Consider the following 15286-nt stretch of genomic DNA (forward strand, 5'->3'; position numbering starts at 1 on the left):
AGAGAGCCCTGAGATTACTGAAGAAGAAGAGTTGGTTCTTATATGCTGCTTTTCCCTACCCGAAGGAGTCTCAAAGTGGCTTCCAGTCGCCTTCCCTTTCCTCTCCCCACAACAGACACCCTGTGAGGGAGGGGAGGCTGAGAGAGCCCTGAGATTACTGAAGAAGAAGAAGAGTTGGTTCTTATATGCCGCTTTTCTCTACCCAAAGGAGTCTCCAAGCGGCTTCCAGTCGCCTTCTCTTTCCTCTCCCCACAACAGACACCCTATGAGGGAGGTGAGGCCCGAGAGAGCTCAGAGAGAACTGTGCTGGCCCAAGGTCACCCAGCTGGCTGCATGCGGAGGGGGAGGGGAGCCTCCAGATTAGAGCTCATAGCCGCTACCCCACACTGGCTTTTGTCTATCAGTTCCCCAACTTCTTGGAGGAGGAACCAGCAAGAGACAACTGTCCATTTTAAAACAAAGCATTTTGGCCTGTTCTGGGAACGTTAGCAGCAGATATTTTTCCTCTCCCTCCTCACTGCCCGGGGAGGAGAAGGGCCTCCTTTAGATTCCAGCCTCCCAAGCACCAGTTTGAACCAGGGGGCACGGAATTCAGGGTCACCAGCCCCCAGGTAGGGTCTGCCGATCTCCCAGAATGATAGCTGACCTAGACAACCGGGATCAGCTTGCTTGGGGCTGTGTGGCATCACAGATCGTATCTCCGAAAGGATGTTATGTTGTTGTTGTTAGCTGCGAAGTTGTGTCTGACCCATCGCGACCCCATGGACAATGATCCTCCAGGCCTTCCTGTCCTCTATCATTCCCCGGAGTCCATTTAAGTTTGCACCTACTGCTTCAGTGACTCCATCCAGCCGCCTCATTCTCTGTCGTCCCCTTCTTCTTTTGCCCTCCATCGCTCCCAGCAGGTTGGGGGTTTGATGGGTGTTTATGTCTGATGTAATGCGCCATGTGCCAGGAGTCTTTGGAGAGAGGCAGGAGAAAAATCTGATCAATCAACTGATCAATCTCAGAGTTAGGAGGCAACATCAGGGGAAAGTCTCTCTGCCCTGTTGTTGGCCTTCCAGAAGAAATGGTTGGCCCCTGAGAGAGACAGGTGGGATATTCCCCTCCTCAATTCTTTTGCAAAGCAATCATGAAGGATTTGGGCCCACCTCTTGCATTTGCTTTCTTTTTTTGCTTGGCCCTGCCTCTTGTGGCATCCTTTTTGGCACCCCCTCTTCAGAATACCAAATATGTCTACAGGCTGTACAAACCTCTAATATAAACCAGCTGTGATTCATGTCTGCCTCTAGTGCTTATCAGAAAACAAATATTTTTGCTAAGGCAGATGTTTTGATCCTGGGGTATTTCTCCACCGGTGGACCAAACTTTCTTTCTTGCTGTAGACGAAGAAGAAGAGTTGGTTCTTCTATGCTGCTTTTCTCTCCCCGAAGGAGGCTCAAAGCGGCTTACAGTCGCCTTCCCTTTCCTCTCCCCACAACAGACACCCTGTGAGGGAGGGGAGGCTGAGAGAGCCCTAAGATTAGTGAAGAAGAAGACTTGGTTCTTATATGCTGCTTTTCTCTACCCGAAGGAGTCTCAAAGTGGCTTCCAGTCCCCTTCCCTTTCCTCTCCCCTCAACAGACACTTTGTGAAGGAGGGGAGGCTGACCGAGCCCGGATATCTCTGCTCGGTCAGAACAGCTTTATCAGTGCCATGGCGAGCCCAAGGTCACCCAGCTGGCTGCATGTGGGGGAGCGCAGAATCGAACCCGTCATGCCAGATTAGAAGTCCGCACTCCTAACCACGACACCAAACTGGCTCTGTAATAATGAACACAGAGAAGTCCCTGCCACAGGACGGGGTGACACCTGAAATCACAGGCAGATTCAAGAGGGGATAGAATAAACATATGGAGCAGAGGCCATCGCTGGCTATCAGCTCCTATGTAGAGATCGAACTCTCTGTCTGGGGCATCTTTGCTCTGTCCCGGTGCTTGGGGGAGCCACAGTGAGAACAGTTCTGGAGTTCTCAGCATCATGATAGACCTCCTAACGGCCTCTGGGCTTTGGCCACTGTGTGGCACCTTCTGGTGGACTGGATGGGCCATTGGCCTGGTCCAGTATGGCTCCTCTTATGTTCTTAAGAGCAGAGGTTCTTCAGTGGCTCTTCACCACGAGGTTGAAATTTAGCACTCTCTCTGGCACAGGGCTGCTCTGTTTTCTTGGTGCTTGGGGTGGAGGGCAAGAGTTGGAAGGCTTCTGAAGTTCTGGCCCCGATGGTGGACCTTTTGTTGGCCCCTGGGTTTTGACCAATGCATGATACAAAGTGTTGGACTGGATGGGCCATTGGCCTGTTCCAGCATGGCTTCTCTTACGTTCTGATGCAGCCCTGCAGAAAATGCTCCCAAGAACTGCATCAGGAGGGGCTGGGAGTTTGTGGTAGGACATCTCCTACCACAGCAGAAATGTATTTGGAATGCAAGCCAGGGAACAGAGGTTCAAGTGAAATGTGTCCGTATATTGGTGAATGCAGAGCTTAATTGGGGTGACGCTTATGACAGAATCCGTTGAGGTTTTCTCCGCTGGGGTGGCCAGGCTGTGGCTGTCCAGCTGTCCATGGACATCTGTCCATGCCCTATTGGTCTTGGGGACACACTGCCCCCTACAGTCAGCATCTGGTCACTAGCTGCTGGATTATTAATGCTTCAGGTTCCAGTTTTAGGATCTCCTTCCTGAATGGCTACATTCCTAGAATCATGATATTATGGTGTTGGAAGGGACTTCCTGGGTCATCTAGTCCAACCCTCTGCACAATGCAGGAAACTCACTGCAACCTGCCCACCCATAGTGACCTCAATTCCATGCCCAGATCTGGAAACTCATGGAGATTTGGGGGTGGAGAGGACAGGGGCCTCAGTGGGTATAGGGCCATAAAATCTACCCTCCAAACATCCATTTTCTCCAGGGGAACTGATCTCCGTTGTCTGGAAACGAGCTGTATTCTCAGGGGATCCCCAGCCCCCCCTCCCCGAGACCTAAGACCTTCTCCTATTTCTGTGAGCATCTAAAAACTCTCTGTTCTTCTAACCTTGCAGGGTCCTGGTGACTTCTGAAAGGAAGAATCTCCCCACTTGAACATTGCAGTAGGGACAGAGGTGGATTGCAGGTGAGTGGCATCACAACACCTGGTAGCTCAGTTTACGGTAACCTTGTCTCCTACCCATCCCCAGATAGGAGAGTCGCTAAGCGTGCTGTCTAGATCCGGGGAGCAAAGGTCAACCCAGAGTTTCATGGAGGATTCATACATATTGACTCCCATGTCACCCGCTTAATCAGATGTGGGGCTGGCAAGATCCATTTTAGAAAACGTGTTCCTTGGAGTGTGATGATTTTAGACATTAGAAATGAAAGATGATTTTGCAACGGCCCAGTTTTACAGTAAGGAATTTTATTGTAAGTTGGGTCAGGTAATTGAGCTGGGAAGTGTGTAGGTCTTTGAGAAATATTATTTTTTTAGGATTTACATTTTTATTCCACCCTCTTTTGGCAGACTGGGCAGATCACAACACAATTCAAATCACGTTCAATTCTAAAATACAGCAGAAAATCTAATTTGAATTAAGATTCTCTAATGAATTCCTTCCTTCCTTCCTTCCTCTTTCCTTCCTTCCAGAATTCAAATTCTCCTTCCTTCCTTCCTTCCTTCCTTCCTTCCTTCCTTCCTTCCTTCCTTCCTTCCTTCCTTCCTTCCTTCCTTCATTTAAATTCTCCTTCCTTCCTTCCTTCCTTCCTTCCTTCCTTCCTTCCTTCCTTCCTTCCTTCATTCATTCATTCATTCATTCATTCATTCATTCATTCATTCATTTGTACTTAAAAATTCTTGGGATTTATTTATTTTATTTATTCTTTAGCCTTCTCTTCTGCCTTGTGTTGGCTCTCAGGGCGGATGACAACATACGGAATTACATAAAATATTGAAATACGATCTAAAAACTGCTGTACATAAAAGCTTCAGAGTAAATTAATCTTTAATATTGGTCATAAAATTCTATCCCAGGATTGGTGAAGGCAACATGTAGTTTCCCCTATAAAGAACGTGGATAAACAGGGACCAAGCCCTATGAGGAAAGTCTGAAGGGAACAGGTTTCCTTGGGAGGTGAGAGGTTCTCCTTCTATGGACCTTTTTAGGCAGAGGCCAGATAGCCATCTTGTGCCGCAGAGTGGTAAGGCAGCAGACATGCAGTCTGAAGCTGTCTGCCCATGAGGCTGGGAGTTTGATCCCAGCAGCCGGCTCAAGGTTGACTCAGCCTTCCATCCTTCTGAGGTCGGTAAAATGAGTACTCAGGTTGCTGGGGGGTAAATGGTGACTGGGGATGGGAATGGCAAACCACCCCATATTGAGTCTGCCATGAAAACGCTAGAGGGCGTCACCCCAAGGGTCAGACATGACCCGGTGCTTGCACAGGGGATACCTTTACCTTTACCTTAGATAGCCATCTGACAGAAATGCTGATTCTGTGAACTTATTGGGTGGACAGAAGGGATTGTGTGGCCGTTTTCTGCATTGTGCAGGGGGTTGGACTAGATGACCCTGAGGATCCCTTCCAACTCTAGGATTTTGAGCAGTGGCTGAACAGAACCTTATCATGGATGTGGTTCTCTCAGCCAGGGTCTCATGAAACCCTGGGGTTTCTTGACGGCCCTCGAAGGGTTTCCCAAATCGTTGGGTGTTAATTCATTTTTTAAAATATTGCTTGAAACGTTTATTACGTGATATGACCATATATGCCCACTCCCTCCCCAAATGGTCAATGCTGGGCCTGGAGGGGGTGGGAAGGGGAGGGTCCTGGGGGGGGGTGCATGTCCGCAGCTTCCCAACCGTGTTCTACAAGATGGCACCGCTTCTGAGGTTTCTCGAAGCCTGAAGAATATTTCAGGGTCAAAAAAGAAGAGAGAGGCTGGCTTAGGTTGATCCTGCATTGAGCAAGGGCTTGAACTGGATGGCCTCTATGGGCAACTTCCAGCTCTGTGGTTTAAATAGGTTGAGAAACCTTGCCAAATATATAGGCCGAGAAACGTTGAAGTTTTACTGTTGTTTCTTTTATTTTGTCTTCTTCTGCCTTTCGTTTCTGTTGATCTGTCCTTTTGTCTGTTCTCAAAACATTTTATAAAAATATATTTTTTAAAAAGCTCGTTTCCTCTTTAGCACAAAAACAGATGAGAATCTTGCCAAATACCGGTAATTCCTTGTGCTTTCTTTCACATAGCCCCCAGGGCTCCAAGACTGTAGGTCAACTCCTTTGGGGTTTTCCCCGATTTGTTTCCTTGTACATTTCCTGTTTTTCTCTCCAGCAGGGTCCCAAACAGGGGCTTAACTTGCTCTCCTCTCTGACACAACAGTCCTGTAAGGTAGGTTAGGGCAAGACCATGGGACTGGCCCCAGGTCGCCCTGCAAACTCCTGTAGCAGAGTGAAGGATTCGAACCCAGGTTTCCCAAATCGTGGTCCAACACTGCAACCGTGACAACCACACTGGCTCTTTGGAGAGCTCCAGGGCTCTTTCAAGCCCAGATTGGGTTGCTGGACCTGTTTCTGGCATGGCATCGAGGAGGGAGTTCCCCTCCTGAAATTCTACGCGGCATGAAAAGACTTGGGGGGACTGCCAGGAAAGCAGAAGTCTGGCAGCTCACAGCTTACGGCTGTTTGGAAAGGGTGGCTTTTGAAAGAAAGCTGCTTCTTCCTCATCCCCCCCAGATGGGCAGCTGCTCAGAACCGGAACTCTTTTGGGTCTCTGCTTTGCAGGCAGGAAGTACCAAAATGAGTCTGTGGTTGAAGAGGTCCAGGAAGGAGCTTGGCCCAAGGCACGGAGAGCAGCTGCCCACCAGGAGAAGACATTTAGGAAATGACTTTATGCCAGATTGGGCCTTGATCTGTTGAGGACAGTGTTGCCTGCTCAGACTGGCAGCTGCTCCCCAGCATCTAAGGCCGAGGTCTTTCCCATCACCATCCTGCCGGGTCCTTTTCACTGGAGATGCTGGGGATTGAACCTGCTCTGGGCCTTGGAGCTCTGCTGGGGCTGGCCTTAGCGTCTGTGCTTTCCCAGGCCAGTCCCGCTTTCCAGGAGATGGGTCGGGCCTGGGAAGACGAGCTGTGGTGCAGCAGGGCTCTGAGGCCCAGCTCTGAGCCTTGCAGCTCTATCGCTGCAACCCTCATATACTGGCACGCTTTAAGGCAGGACAACAGATGTCATGTCCATTATCATTTCCGTTTTAGGGAGCATGCTAGTAGATGTGTTCCACATCAAAAACAAAAGAGGTGCGATCCTGCTTGGAAATGTGATGTGGAGGAAAGAGAACCACTGTACTGCAGTGGTTAAGAGCAGCAGGTTTTGATCTGGGATCTGGGAAGTGATTCCCCACTTCTCTGCCTGAAGCCAGCTGGGTGACCTTGGGCCAGTCCCAGTTCTTTCAGAGCTCTCAGTTCCCTCCCTGCCTATGCCCCCCAAAGAGCTCTGCGCTCCTCCGCCACCAACCGGCTAATGGTCCCTGGCCCTAAAGAAGTCCGCCTGGCCTCAACCAGGGCCAGAGCATTCTCTGTCCTGGCCCCCACCTGGTGGAACGAGCTCCCGGAGGAGATCAGGGCCCTGACGGAGCTTAAACAGTTCCGCAGGGCCTGCAAAAAGGAGCCGCCAGGCATTTGGTTGAGACCAGGCACAGCCAACAGCAAATTAAGGGCCCCTGCTCCTCCCCCCAGAACTCCACCAGAGCGCTCTGGACCTGTTGTGCCATTGCACCGCTGCATTGTTGTACTATTATAGTATATTGTTATACTGTTACGACCAGTATTAATATTATTGTATGGTAATTAATGCAGATTGCTTCATGTATGGTTCATAAGATCAGTGTAAACCGCCCTGAGCCTCCGGGGAGGGCAGTATATGAATGAATGAATGAATGAATGAATGAATGAATGAATGAATGAATGAATGAATGAATGAAAAGTACTTGTGGTGGGGAGAATCATAGAATCCTAGAGTTGGAAGAGACTTCCAGGGTCATCTAGTCCCACAGCCTGCACTATGCAGGAAACTCACAGCTACCTGCCCACCCACAGCGACCCCACTTCAAGGGGTTCCAAAGGGGGGGGGGCATCCACTACGTTCTATCCAATGGGACAGACTCTCCTTTGGATACCATCATTGTGAAATTCGGGAGGGGGGGGTCAGGGGGAGAGCCAACGCAGAATCGGTCCTGATCGGGCCTCTGGTGCACAAGCACCACCCCTCCTGCCCACCCTCTAGAAAAGGAAGGAAGGTCATTTTGAGACTCCTTCGGTCAGTGGGAACCGAAGTACAAAAAAACCAACTCGTCTCCGACTCTATTTTGTGCGCTCACGTGCTCAAAAAGAAACAATTTAAGCTAACCCATGGCTGGGATCTCGTTGCCCGCAAAAGGGGGGGCTGCTGTTTGCCCCATTATTAACACCCGTCCCCCTGCTTGCGAGAACCCGGCCATCCGTTCGCTCCCTGACGGAGCCCCTTCACCCCTCCTCTCCCGTTCTGTTTCTGGCAGGGCGCGCTCGGAGGTCGGTGCACCAAGACGGCTCCGATGGCCAGCAATAACACCACCAGCATCGCACAAGCCAGGAAACTGGTGGAGCAGCTCAAAATGGAAGCAAATATTGACAGAATAAAGGTAACTTGGCTTCGGTCGGCTTGCGGCCCGTGTCTCTGAGCGGGAAGGTCGGGATCTGTGAATGGATTTCGCCCACCTCTACGCAGAGGTCTCTAGGGTGGGTGGCAGGGAGTAAGCTAAGGGTCCTCAGCGCAGTGCCCAAGGGCAGCACAACACCCACCACGGTTTTCCTGGTTCCTGCCAAGGGCTTTTGGAAGGTGGGCAGGGTTAAACGAGGGCTTCGGGTGGGATAGATTCTTTTTTTTTGGCAGCACCTGCCTACACAGCCGAAGGATCTCCATGAGATGACTGAAGACGAGCTGTGTGTTTAGGCAAAATGATCTCTTAAAATAGTAGGTTCGTTTTAAAAGTCAGCCTGTGAACAGCTCCTGCCTGAGATGTTGAAGTTGTACTATTAGAGCTCTGCAGGCACTCAGTCCGTGACATTTTGTGGCTGGCTCAGGTGAGGGAGGTGAGGCTGAAAGAGCCCTGAGGTTACTAAAGAAGAAGAAGAGTTGGTTCTTATATGCTGCTTTTCTCTACCCGAAGGAGGCTCAAAGCGGCTTCCATTCGCCTTCCCTTTCCTCTCCCCACAACAGACACCCTGTGAGGGAGGGGAGGCTGAGAGAGCCCTGAGATTACTGAAGAAGAAGAAGAAGAAGAGTTGGTTCTTATATGCCGTTTTTCTCTACCTGAAGGGGTCTCTAAGTGGCTTCCAGTCGCCTTCCCTTTCCTCTCCCCACAACAGATACCCTGTGAGGGAGGTGAGGCTGAGAGAGCCCTGATGTTACTGAAGAAGGAGAAGAGTTGGTTCTTATATGCTGCTTTTCTCTACCCGAAGGAGGCTCAAAGCGGCTTCCATTCGCCTTCCCTTTCCTCTCCCCACAACAGACACCCTGTGAGGGAGGGGAGGCTGAGAGAGCCCTGAGATTACTGAAGAAGAAGAAGAAGAAGAGTTGGTTCTTATATGCCGTTTTTCTCTACCTGAAGGGGTCTCTAAGTGGCTTCCAGTCGCCTTCCCTTTCCTCTCCCCACAACAGATACTCTGTGAGGGAGGGGAGGCTGAGAGAGCCCTGAGATTACTGAAGAAGAAGAAGAAGAAGAGTTGGTTCTTATATGCCACTTTTCTCTCCCCGAAGGAGACTCAAAGCGGCTTCCAGTCGCCTTCCCTTTCCTCTCCCGACAACAGACACCCTGTGAGATGGATGAGGCTGAGAGAGCCCTGAGATTACTGAAGAAGAAGAAGAAGAAGAAGAATTGGTTCTTATATGCTGCTTTTCTCTACCCGAAGGAGTCTCAAAGTGGCTCACAATCACCTTCCTTTTCCTCTCCTAGTGAGGTAGGTGAGGCCGAGAGAGCCCTGATATTCCTGCTCGGTGAGAACAGCTTTATCAGTGCTGCAGTGTGCCCAAGGTGAGCCCTGCATGTGGGGGAGCATGTGGGGGAGCACAGAATAAAACCCAGCTCGCCAGATTGGAAGTACACACTCCTAACCACTACACCAAGCTGGCTCTTTATTGCGAAGAGAAAAAACTTTTGCGCAGAAGGGAGTAGAGAGCTCTAACAGTCTGACTGTTGTTCTGGAGGCGAGCAGAGAGGAAGTGTGCTCAAGGGAGCAGGAAGTCTCCAAACGGGCCAATCAGGACACAGAAGGAGATGAATTTGAAATACCAGGAAGCTCCTAATCTGAATCTTTAAACGACACGTCTCCCGTGGTGCCCCCTGCAGGATGTCCTTCCTGTGCTTTTGAAACACTACAGATCTTCGTATCCCAACACCCATCCAGGTGCAGAATAACAGGAGACCCTGGAAATGCAAAAGAACAACGAACTGAGCTGAGTAAAACAGCGGCCGTAAAACCAGTCCCTGGTCTTTCAAAGGGGCAAGCGGGCAAACTGGTCAAAACGGCGTAAGCATCACCAGGGTAGGAGAGGCTCTTGTTGGATCCGCTGAGAGGACTGAGAAGTCCTCAAGAACCTGCCGTCCTCCATTTTCCCATGTCGTCCGGAGACAGTCCGATGTTGCTACTTAGTGATTTAGAATCATAGAATCATAGAGTTGGAAAGGGCCATACAGGCCATTTAGTCCCACCCCCTGCTCAACGCAGGATCAGCCCTAAGCATCCTAAAACATCCAAGCATCCTAAAGCATCTAAGGCTGCTTTCCGTGACAGGAAAGCAGCCTTGGAGCACAGGGTGGCAGAACCAGTTTTAAACGTATGCGCACACAACTTAAACAGATGCGTGAGAGAATTATAACTATTTTAATTTCTGTAGACCGTGAAGAAACGCATGTCTGTGTGTCCTGGAGGTTTGGATTGAGCAAAAGCACTCTTGAGTTTTACAAATGTTTTCTCTCTGTCTTTTTGGACAGTTAGAGCGGTTTCTCAGTGGAACAGGCTTCCTTGGGAAATCTTTGGATGTTTTTAAGCAGAGGCTGGAGAGCCATCTGACGGAGAGGCTGACTCTGTGAAGGTTCAAGGGGGTGGCAGGTGACAGTGGATGAGCGATAGGGTTGTGGGTCTCCTGCATAGTACAGGGGGTTGGACTAGATGACCCAGGAGGTCCCTTCCAACTCTAGGATTCTAGGATTCTAAATTCCATCTAAACATCTGGGAGAAGTTCCTGACAGTTAGAGCGGTTCCTCAGTGGAACAGGCTTCCTGCAGCCAGCTGGGTGACCTTGGGTCACCACGGCACTGATAAAGCTGTTCTGACCGAGCAGGAATTTCAGGGCTCTCTCAGCCTCACCCACCCCACAGGGTGTCTGTTGTGGGGAGAGGAAAGGGAAGGCGACTGGAAGCCCCTCTGAGACTCCTTCGGGTAGAGAAAAGCGGCATATAAGAACCAACTCTTCTTCTTCAGTAATATTAGGGCTCTCTCAGCCTCACCCACCCCACAGGGTGTCTGTTGTGGGGAGAGGAAAGGGAAGGCGACTGGAAGCCGCTTTGAGACTCCTTCGGGTAGAGAAAAGCGGCATATAAGAACCAACTCTTCTTCTTCTTCTCCAGTAATATCAGGGCTCTCTTAGCCTCCCCTCCCTCACAGGGTGTCTGTTGTGGGGAGAGGAAAGGGAAGGCAATTGTAAGCCGCTTTGTGACCCCTTTGGGTAGAGAAAAGCAGCATAGAAGTACCAAATCTTCGTCGTCGTCTTCTTCTAAACCGCCCTGAGTCACTAGGGAGGGTAGTACATAAATTATAGTAGTAGTAGTAGTAGTAGTAGTAGTAGTAGTAGTAGTAGTAGTAGTAGTAGTAGTAGTATTTCCGTTGGAAGCCAACTTGAATTCTACCTGGCAGGCAGGTGGCTAAGCAATATTTCTTCTGATCAATTGATCCTCCTTGGAAGCAAATCCTCAGGAATTTCGGGATGGTGGGAGGGAAGGCCGCTGTGCAGGCAAACCTGGCATAGGCTTCTGTTCTGAAAACTGTTTGCCGAACATGCTCAGCCTGGGCCACGAATGACCCGATGCGAGAGAAAAATTTGGGAGCAAACCTTCTGTAAATAATCCGCAACTCTCTTGAGCAGGTGCCTATGCACATCTGGCGGGAGGTTTCCACATGGATTGGGTTTACTCAGCATCGGGGCCGTTGCTTTGGCCACCATAGATGCTGCAGCCCTCCAGGTTCCCCCCTCCCCAATAATCCTCCAGGTTTCCCCTCCCCCCTTTTCTTTTTTCCTCAAATAGCACAACCTGCCCCGATAAACTAAGGACCGGCGGGCAGATGAATAGCCGAGCGGTTGCGGATTTCAGCGGGGCTAGCTTGACGGTGACTGCTCGAGACAGCCACGGCCAGGCTGCTCGGTCCCTTTGCGCATTGCCATGGCAACCGCAGGCCTTCCCCAAAGCTGCTCGCGGTGTTTCTTTTTGGGGGGGGGGCTGTCAAAGAGCCGAGCTGCTTTTCGAAAGAACGTCGCGGACTAAGCTCGTTCTCCGAAACGGCTCGTGGTCGGCGCCGAGGGTCCCACGCGTGGACGGAACTCCGGGCCAAACGGTTGCGTCCCAAAGTCAGAGGGGTGCATAGTGGTGCTGGGATTTACGATGCTCTGAAAGCAAAAGGAGAACGTGAAGTTGGCCATGATGTGGCTCAGGGGCAGAGCCTCTGCTCGGCATGCAGAAGGTCCCAAGTTCAATCCCCGGCATCTCCAGTTAAGTGGACCAGGCAGGTGTACGAATGTAGACTTCGTTTTGTTCTAGCTGTCCTTCGATAATAAAAAAGACATTTCTGCTGTGGGTCTAGCCAGTGGCGAGTAAATGATCAGTTAGTAGAAGAACTCCTTATAGTTGGACAGAGGGAGAGAGTGGGGGGTTAGAACTCTGTATTCGCCATCTTTTTAATGCTCGTTGTTTAATGTTCATTTTCAACGGGCTTTAATAGGGCTATACTGGTTTTTACCATATTGTCAATCGCTGCAAGTCCGAAGGGAATGCGGCGGTATATAAATACAAGAATAAGTAAAGAGAGCCAGCTTGGTGTCGTGGTTAGGAGTGCGGACTTCTAATCTGGCGAGCCGGGCTTGAATCTGCACTCCCCCACATGCAGCCAGCGGGGTGACCTTGGGCTTGCCAAGGCACTGATAAAACAGTTCTGACTGAGCAGGAATATCAGGGCTCTCTCAGCCTCACCCACCCCACAGGGTGTCTGTTGTGGGGAGAGGAAAGGGAGGGCAACTGAAAGCCACTTGGAGAATCCTTCAGGTAGAGAAAAGCGGCATCTAAGAACCAACTCTTCTTCTTCTTCAGTGATCTCAGGGCTCTCTCAGCCTCCCCTCCCTCACAGGGTGTCTGTTGTGGGGAGAGGAAAGGGAAGGCGACTGGAAGCCGCTTTGAGACTCCTTCGGGTAGAGAAAAGTGGCATATAAGAACAAACTCTTCTTCTTTTTCTTCAGTAATCTCAGGGCTCTCTCAGCCCTACCTCCCTCACAGGGTGTCTGTTGTGGGGAGAGGAAGGGGAAGGTGATTGGAAGCTGCTTTGAGACTCCTTTGGGTAGAGAAAAGCAGCATATAAGAACCAACTCTTCTTCTTCTAAATAGAAGGGGGCGTGTGCCTACATGCACCCTAGGAGTGGCCAAGCCAGATGTTCTTAGCCATTGTCTTTCTTTCATTATGCTTCCAGACGTGCCCACTTGGACATAATAAACAACTCTGAACTCTTTTCTACGAAGCATCCCTCTCCCCTGTCTCCTAGACAGGAGTTGTCAACCTGCGGTCCTCCAGATGTTCATGGGAATTGTAGTCCATGGACATCTGGAGGACCACAGGTTGACTACCCTTGTCCTAAGAGACAGTAGCCGTGGATCGTGACCCCCTTTCTCGTCTCTCTGTTCCAGGTCTCCAAAGCAGCGGCCGACTTGATGGCGTACTGCGAAGCCCACGCCAAGGAGGACCCCCTATTGACCCCGGTGCCTGCCTCCGAAAACCCCTTCCGGGAGAAAAAGTTCTTTTGCGCCATTCTGTAAAACCTCATGCAGGCCCGTCTCTGACGTGGGACCACCCTGGACAGTGATGTAGAGATATTTTCCGGCGGCGCAGAGCCGTCGCCGGCGTCCGCCCACACTTTCAAAAGAACCGAGCGGCCGGGGAGTTGGCAGGGGGGGGGATGCATGTTCTAAGAGAAAAGGGCCTCCGCCAGCATTGGGGCGTGTGAGGTTGATCCGTCTTGGCAGGCTGCAGGTCTTCACGGCTGGAGAGCCGCCCGGAGAGGGAGGGGGAAACCAAATGTATCAAGAGGGTCAATTTAATGTCCACGTCCGCTCTTGCGGAACGCACCTTGTTCGGGGGGCCTCTTTTTGTATGTGTGTGTGTGTGTGTGTCCCAAAAATAAATTTGCAAACTGGAATGAGGGTTGGGCGGAGCAAAGCTAGAACTGACGCAAAGCGGGGTGACCTTTGTGTGTGTATCGGTCGCCTTCTGGGATTTGTCTCGCCCCCTTTACCCATGTCTCTTTTATTTAAGGTTCAACTGTACAATAATCACAACCAGTTAGTTGCGTGACGGTGATCTTTAGCTGTGGGTCTTGTGCATATTTAGCATCTTAGAGTTAGGGGCGTGCGAGAAAGGGGCGGGAAAGGGGACGGGTCAGCTGGGACCCTTCTCTCTCTTTCTCTCTGTCCGTTTCCTTTTCTTTCTCAAGGAGCCACGGAGATCGTGGTGCGGCGGCAGAGAGTCGGCGGAGCTGTTTTGCGTGTTCCTTGCGTGCTTCGTGCCACCATTTTTCTATCATTTGTATCCGGTAGCTTTTGGTCTGCTAGTAAATCGTACCTTGTGAAAAACACGGCCAGTTCTCTCTTAATTTCAGAGCCTCCCTTCCTGTGCTTTCGGGAGGGATCGGAGGGGATCGCCTGGGTTGGGTGACGTCACACTCGGGAACCAGACGTGGGACGCAGTGCCAAGTTTCGGACTTCCAGTGACATTAAAACAAAAATTCAGGTGGATCGCCACCTTGGTCTGAAGCAGCTGAATGAAGGTGGGGTCCAGGGGCATTTTTAAGACCAACCCTGTTTTGTTCTGGGCATAAGCTTTCGTGGGCACTCCTGCAGATACAGAAGAGAAAAAGAAAAGAGGTGCACCCAGCTGGCTGCATGGGGAGGAGTGGGAAATGAAACCCAGTTTTCCAGTGTGGAGTCTGCCGCCCTTTAACCACGACACCAAAATGACTTCCGATGAAATGGAAATGAACAATCCGTACATCTAGAGCGAGCAGTGAATTAGCATATAGCACAACAAAGACGTTGAACAGATCCAAGGGCCAAACACAAATAACAACCTCTGTTTTTATGGTTACCAATTGTTTGGGTTTGATTCCAGAGGAAAAGGAAATAAATAAATTCCAGCATCTTTTCTCACAGAGAGGCCAACCAGTTCCTCTGGATGGCAAGCAACAGGGCAGAGAGGCCAGAGCCTTCATAGGAAGAAGAAGAGTTGGTTCTTAGATGCCGCTTTTCTGTACCCAAAGGAGTCTCAAAGCTGCTTACATTCGCCTTCCCTTTCCTCTCCCCACAACAGACACCCTGTGAAGTGGGTGAGGCTGAGAGAGCCCTGATATCACTGCTCGGTCAGAACAGCTTTATCAGTGCTGTGGCAAGCCCAAGGTCACCCAGCTGGCTGCATGTGGAGGAGCAGGGAATAGAACCCGGCATGCCAGATTAGAAGTCCATACTCCTAACCACTACACCAAACTGGCTCTCTGTGATCATATCCTCCGTGATCCCTTTTCAAGCTGTTTATTCCTCTGGTGATCTTGACATCCCACATTTCACTCATTCCCCATGTGCAGTATTCCTTTGTGTCCACCCAGGACCTTGCATCCGAGGAAGGTGTGGTCCCAGGACAGCCTCTCAAAAACCCCATGCTGGGAATCGGCCGCCTTCGCACATGGGTCTCCCACACACAACATCTTGCAATGTGATGGGGCTGGATGCCTTTAAATGACAATGAAACCTTTCCAGGTCAGGCCTTCCCCCCCAAAAAAAACAAAAAAAAAACATGGCCACCACAAACATTCATCTGCTAGCGGGTGCTGTGATGTTATTGGACATACCCGTTATAATAATTTGGCTTGCCAGGAAAAGACTCACTAGAAAGGATTGCAAATCCATCTTTCCCAAGGCCCTCTGCTGGCCGCTTGGTGAGAA

The 15286-nt window shown here is 50.5% G+C and overlaps 1 protein-coding gene across 2 annotated transcripts in view; it reads left to right on the top strand.

Annotated features, from left to right (window-relative positions):
* Positions 1–13926, top strand: part of GNG2 (G protein subunit gamma 2) — a 62943-nt gene extending 49017 nt beyond the window's left edge. Inside the window, exons 2-4 of one of the 2 annotated variants that reach the window (XM_077324050.1) lie at positions 3077–3147; positions 7553–7675; positions 12983–13926. In XM_077324050.1, the coding sequence (XP_077180165.1) occupies positions 7589–7675; positions 12983–13111 (216 nt within the window). In that variant the 5' untranslated portion in view covers positions 3077–3147; positions 7553–7588 and the 3' untranslated portion in view covers positions 13112–13926. The remainder of the gene's footprint in view (positions 1–3076; positions 3148–7552; positions 7676–12982) is intronic. The other variant, XM_077324051.1, reaches the window with a different exon arrangement.
* Positions 13927–15286: the final 1360 nt, after the last annotated feature.

This window comes from Paroedura picta, chromosome 2 (assembly GCF_049243985.1).
Source record: "Paroedura picta isolate Pp20150507F chromosome 2, Ppicta_v3.0, whole genome shotgun sequence".
NCBI classification, from domain to species: domain Eukaryota; kingdom Metazoa; phylum Chordata; class Lepidosauria; order Squamata; family Gekkonidae; genus Paroedura; species Paroedura picta.